The sequence below is a fragment of the Medicago truncatula genome, chromosome 4 (assembly GCF_003473485.1).
Source record: "Medicago truncatula cultivar Jemalong A17 chromosome 4, MtrunA17r5.0-ANR, whole genome shotgun sequence".
NCBI lineage: Eukaryota > Viridiplantae > Streptophyta > Magnoliopsida > Fabales > Fabaceae > Medicago > Medicago truncatula.
In genome coordinates this window covers 36,939,082-36,944,960 of record NC_053045.1, presented here as the reverse complement: position 1 = coordinate 36,944,960, position 5,879 = coordinate 36,939,082, and the positions used below count along the sequence as shown (strand labels likewise).

General features: G+C 32.0%; 1 protein-coding gene across 1 annotated transcript; it reads right to left on the bottom strand.

The window, feature by feature from the left end:
• LOC25492862 (uncharacterized) lies at positions 1 to 5,879 on the bottom strand. The gene is made up of 3 exons (XM_013601128.3): positions 5,181 to 5,879; positions 4,361 to 4,546; positions 1 to 493 (listed from the first exon to the last, which is right to left on the bottom strand). The coding sequence occupies exons 1-3, from the start codon at positions 5,658 to 5,660 to the stop codon at positions 203 to 205; spliced, it is 957 nt and encodes a 318-aa protein (XP_013456582.1). The 5' UTR covers positions 5,661 to 5,879; the 3' UTR covers positions 1 to 202.

Genomic DNA, 5,879 nt, shown 5'->3' with positions numbered 1-5,879 from the left:
TAAATAAAAAGGGACATAGGGATGAACACAATTTACGTTAAAATTGTCATCCAGATATTTACCAACAGCATCCATAGCAAAGGAGTGGTATTATCAGTAAGCATAATGCAATAGAAACGTACATAGAAATTAATGTCAAGCAAAAAAATTACGTGCTGTGTACAAATGAGAGGTAGAGATCCACCCAAAGAACATCAATAAATTACTTGTAGACACACGAATCCGTGAAATCAAGATGATTTCCAAGTTTGTTGCCATGAAAAGTGATTGAACATCTGATCCTATGATAGAAAGTAGACTTAACCAATCTTCCCAAAATGTAAGCCCTTGATCTGACCTCAAATGTTAGATTCATTGGCAATGCAACAGTGTTTATGTGTTCTGTGTTGCTATTTCCAAGAACCGACACTCCGCCGTAGAGTGGAACTTGGTATCCATGCACCACCACAGCTAACTTCCTCTGGCTCTTCCTTGACTGATAGAACTCTTGTATCTATTAAACAAAAATTAACAAAATAGTTACATTGATTAACAAGTTGATGATGCAGATTTTGATGAGTCGGGTCTATTTGATAGTTGCTTTGAAAATGGGAGAAATAATTCATAGTTTTTAATGAATGATATGATATATATTTGTTTTTCACCTACTACTTGTTAAGATTTAATCCATAATTGCCATGTAGCAAGTTAGTTAGAGCATCTCCAACCCTAGAACAAGATTTGTGTTCTTGAAATATTTTTGTGGGACCAGATATGCCAACTAAGATTTAAGAACACTAATTGAGTTTTACTCCAATGTAAAGAACAATACAAGTATTCTTATGTAATTCATAAGGTACCGCAACTTTCCCTTTATTTAATATATATGTAGGCTTGTTTTGCTTCTACTACGGTGTTGCACGGGATACAGCTTTTCAGTCCCTAGAACGTGTTCTTCCTGCGCAACCGTTCTCCAACCAAGCTAACACGTCACTCTTCTCCAACGCTTAAGAATAACAAGAAAAGTTTTTGCTTGTTCTTATTTCCGTAGAACATAGCATTGGAGATGCTCATGGAGTTTTCTTACAAAATTTGTTTGTTAGTTAGATAGCTTGTACTACAAGCAAGTGTTGTATTTGCTTATAAAAGGCTTTGTAATGTGTGCATTCAATTCTTAATGAGATTCACAATTACAAGCAAACTCTCTCCATTCTCTTCTCTCTCAGTTTTACAAGTTTGTTAATTTCTCATCTTACTTAAAACAGCTTATCTAGAAAAGCACTTATGTTGCGCATTTTGATCATAGTTTGATCTAACACTACTAAATCGACCATTTACGTATTGATGCATTCATTCATATGAATCAAAGAACAAAGATTAATACTCATATTCATATGAGTTCGTTACTCCAACTCCTACACAACTCACTGCAATTACATATGTTCTTTTTACCACAACTTTCAAAAAGATTGGAGGAAGTGCCAGTCTAACAGAAATTTACAATGTTCGCTATCAGTTCAACAATGACTATATTAAAATAAGAAATCAGGCAAGCACGTAAGCTCTAACTTGATAAGGTTCATTTTTCCATGTATGGTTCTATGACGATAAAAAATAATTTAAATAAATTGATTTTACGTAAAAGTGAATTAAATAACTATGAAGCACGGATACGGACACTGGACATTGACATAGCTAATAATTTGAAAAAATCACATAATTCAGTGTAATTACAAGTGTCTGTGTCGGACACGACACATATCCGACACTGGGACACGCCTAATCCGAGGAGTGTCCATGCTTCATAGTTAAACAACATTCCCACACAAAAGCAATAAATAATATCATCAAGTTAGAAACAATTTTAAAGATTAAATAAAATTTACTCTAAGAGCAAATTAACATATTAAAGTCAATTTCACATTTCCATGATCAATTTCGATTGGTTTAAGAGCCTGTTTGGTTTGACTTTTCAACACCAATAAGTGATTCTACAACATTCAAAAGTGAAAAACTGAGTTTTTAATGGTGTTTGGTTTGACTTTTAAGAATTGATTATATCCTCCAAAAGCAATTATTCTTAAAGCTACAAATCCTAACTTCTAGCTTTTCTAGAATCAATTCTATATTAAATTTTCTATTTTGATTATTACAACCTATTATTTTCTTTATTGCCCTTTATCAATTCTCTTTCTTTTTGCTTTGTAATTTAATTTGATGAACCAAATTTAATTAGAAAACTTAACGAATTAAATTAGCCCTTGAAAAATGTTTATGGTCATGACTTATCAAATTTTGAATTTTTCTTTACGGTGTCTCCATTCAAATTTACTGTATTTTTTCTTTTACGTTTCATTTACGCTATATTTTATCATTTTTGGCAACTAACTCTACTATTATTTAACTTAAATATATTTTATCAAAAAATATAAAATATATGAACAAATATTTTGTAAAAACAATTAGTTCAGTGATCGTATTTATTATGTTTTAAATTAATATATAGAAAATTTATTTATTTAAATTAAATAATATATCTACATTTAATATTGATCTACATATACATTCGACTAAGCACATTTACTTGAATTTAGCTATGTCCATTTTAGTAATTATACATTCAAAAGCAATTTTGATAAAAACTATCCAAACAACATTCAGTTTGTTTAATCAATTTTGCATTATTGTATCTAAACATAAATCAATTCTCTCAAAATCAATTCTGTCAGAATCAATTCTATCAGAATCAATTCTATTAGAATCAATTTTATCCAAAGCTGAACCAAACACACACTAACTGTAGAACCAGATACGTTAAGACAATTATTTGGGTAGAACTTTGGAAAAGCTAACAAAGAAGGAAAGATCCGGGTTTTACTTTCGACTCCACCCGGTTCGTAAGCCCAATTCGTTTTTTTCTTACGTTCATGTGCAGGAACTCGCTCCTAACCACAAAACGCCCAGAAACAACCCAAAGCAAGAACGAAGCACGCCGGCGAGGCTGTGGCACGTAAGATCAAACGATCCTACGACCCAACACTCGTTTTTTACTACCTTGACTAGTACTATTCTACGGTGAAAATCTACTATAGTCACAAACATAAATAAATAGTGTTTTGGCACACACATAAAAACAAATTTCTAATAATAAAATAGAAATTGATAATAAAATAATTTAGTCTTTAAAAAAAAAGTTTTTATGTGTATGTGACCAAACACTACTCATTTATGTTTGTAAACTATTCATTTTTATATCACTATTCTATTCGATCACTTATTTATAAACTACAAGAATATTACATTTTGTTTCAAAAAAAAAAAAGAATATTACATTTTAAATAAGAGACCATCTAAATACCAAAAAACGATAAAAAAAAAAAAAAAAACTAAAAAAATTCAAAAATTATTATTGAAATCATTAAAAATCTACATAAATAAACCAACGTTTAACCACCAAAAAAGTAAAAACCAACGTTTAAAATCTTTCCCAGCTCAAACATAGAAACTCCTCTTGTGGACAAAAAATACAGTACACCCCTGTTTATCAAAAAAACGTAATAATTCCAATAATTCAAAATGTAATGCAATAAAACCTCTGAAGCCACGTGAGAGGTACGGTAAAGTGAAAAAAGTGATTGTCCTAAGCCCATAACCATGAAATGGGGAAATGGGATTCATCAAAAGAATAATCAATCCGTTTTTTAATGCAAAAACAAACCTTACCTATAGAACTTGTTGGGGTCCCCCTACCATAAGTAGGGTGATGTATAATATGGCCCCATAAAGTGTACCAATTAAATTGAACTTTGTTCGGCATATTTGTCTGTGTTTCCACACTCCTTTTTTTCTTACTGGCCTCAAATTGATACACAAATTTGTCCCCACCCACAGATTCTAAGCAGGCAACCGTTGGAAGTTCCCAAACCCTCATAAAAAAATTCCTTTCATTCACATGTGCCCTTTCCTCACCCTCAAGGTAACAATTTTTCTCGGGATATTGGGGTGTCAATGTCACGTGACATTGTGTATAAAAAGATAATATTTGTAAAAGATAGTAGTCACTTGCGATATTGTGGTTGGTCAATGTCGTATGAAATTAACACTCCAATGTCACCCAAATGACACCCCTTTTTAGTGTAGGTTTAATATCGTGATAAGTATGTCAGAATTGGTGATCCACTCTAGAGTTTTTAGAAAATTACGGTAGATCATAGTTATTCTGACATAAGCTTTGTTTTTAAAACATTGACAAATCGAAACTACGCTAATGGATCTTGATCTTTTAAATAATCAAAATTATCAATTAAACATAAGAAACTGAAGATTTTTAAAATTAAATTTAGCAATAAATTTAGCAGTAGGGGAAAGAGAAAGGTGGTACCTGACCAGAAGCTAATCTGAGCTGGTAATAGCTAAGTTGCATAGGAGTAGATGTGACATGAACACCAAAGAAAGTTGCAGGATTTCTGTATAAGATCCTAACCGTTGAGTTCAATGACAACATATCTGTTGGTACCCCTGTCCCATCGTTACCAGATTGTACATTCAAATTCTCGAACACTATGCTCTGCCATATTTATTCAACCATTATTTATTTTTTATCAAGGTAGTAAAACAAATATTAGAAGAATGAGGAAGAACATGAATCAGGGTAAGGCCCTACAACATTTAATTTAATATTTCATATAAATTGATCAATGCTTCATCCTATCCAAAATCTAGGATTGTTTTTTTCCTCCATTTATGAGTAATTAATTATGTAATAAAAAATAAATAAATGCAGAGAGTGGAAGGCATGTTTGCTAGCTAGAGAGAAGAAGAGGGCAGTTATGTCATTTCACAATGCATACACCATTGACTCTGACCAGTTGATTGAGTTCAAACTTGAAAAAGTTGAGACTTTTGATACTGAAAAGTTTAAAGAAAGCATGAAAGAATCCAATTGCTTTGATATGAGGCATGCACGCATAATTATAATTATAATTATTACAATTATGTAAAAATAAAAATCACTATCATAGAAATTAAATTAAACAAACAATGTAACATCTACTTTGTGGCTTCTCCAAAATTACAATGTGGCTTCTCCAAAATTACAATGGATCACCGTGATTCTGACATATCTATCGTGATATCAAATATACATCAAGTCAGAGCAAAACCAACTAGGTATGAAAAATGCAGGAGGAGGAAGGTGTTACCTTAAGAATGACACGAGGCTTGTAGCTTTTACTAGCACCCCAAAGAATCAACGAAAACATAGTAAAAAGCAACACAAAAAGCAAGAAGAAACAAAAGCACAACCTAACATTCCTCCCAGAATCATAAACACCTTCATCATCCTCATCTTCTTCATCAAGATCATCACCACCATTTCTATTATTTAGCTTCTTCCAAGAAGAAGAAATCCTAGGGTTTTTCAAGGAAGCAGAGTAACGAGAAGTAGAAGATTCACGAGAGTGGTGAATAGGGGAAGAAAGATAGTAGTGAAAATTTTGGTGAGGTGGTGAACCTGCAGGAGAAGAACCATAGGACATTTTTTCAACATCATGGTTTGAAGGACTTTGAACATAGTAAAGTGGTCGACGAGGTGGTGAACGGTTTGGTGTTGAGGAAGATTGTTCCATGCTGTTTGTTGTTTCTTCTGAGTCTGTTTTTCTGTGCATTTTTACACCTCCCATTTTTTCTTCTGTTTTTGCTTTGGGTTTCTTGAACTAATACCAACAACAACTGTACCCTGATTTTGAGCAAGTACCCTGTTATACTATACTTTTATTATAAATTAATAAGAATTGATAATTTAATAAATTTAAATTTACTATTATTAATGGTATTGCCTTTTTCTTCTGTTGGCATTGTTTATAGAGGGATTTTTTTCAAAGATGTGTGTGAATTGTTAA

Excerpts from the sequence above, each read along its gene's own strand:
- LOC25492862 (XM_013601128.3), bottom strand. The coding sequence starts at position 5,660 with ATGGGAGGTGTAAAAATGCACAGAAAAACAGACTCAGAAGAAACAACA. Across the intron at positions 4,547-5,180 it reads AGCCTCGTGTCATTCTTAAG|AGCATAGTGTTCGAGAATTT; the intron begins GTAACACCTTCC and ends TAAATATGGCAG. Across the intron at positions 494-4,360 it reads TCAGATTAGCTTCTGGTCAG|ATACAAGAGTTCTATCAGTC; the intron begins GTACCACCTTTC and ends TTTGTTTAATAG.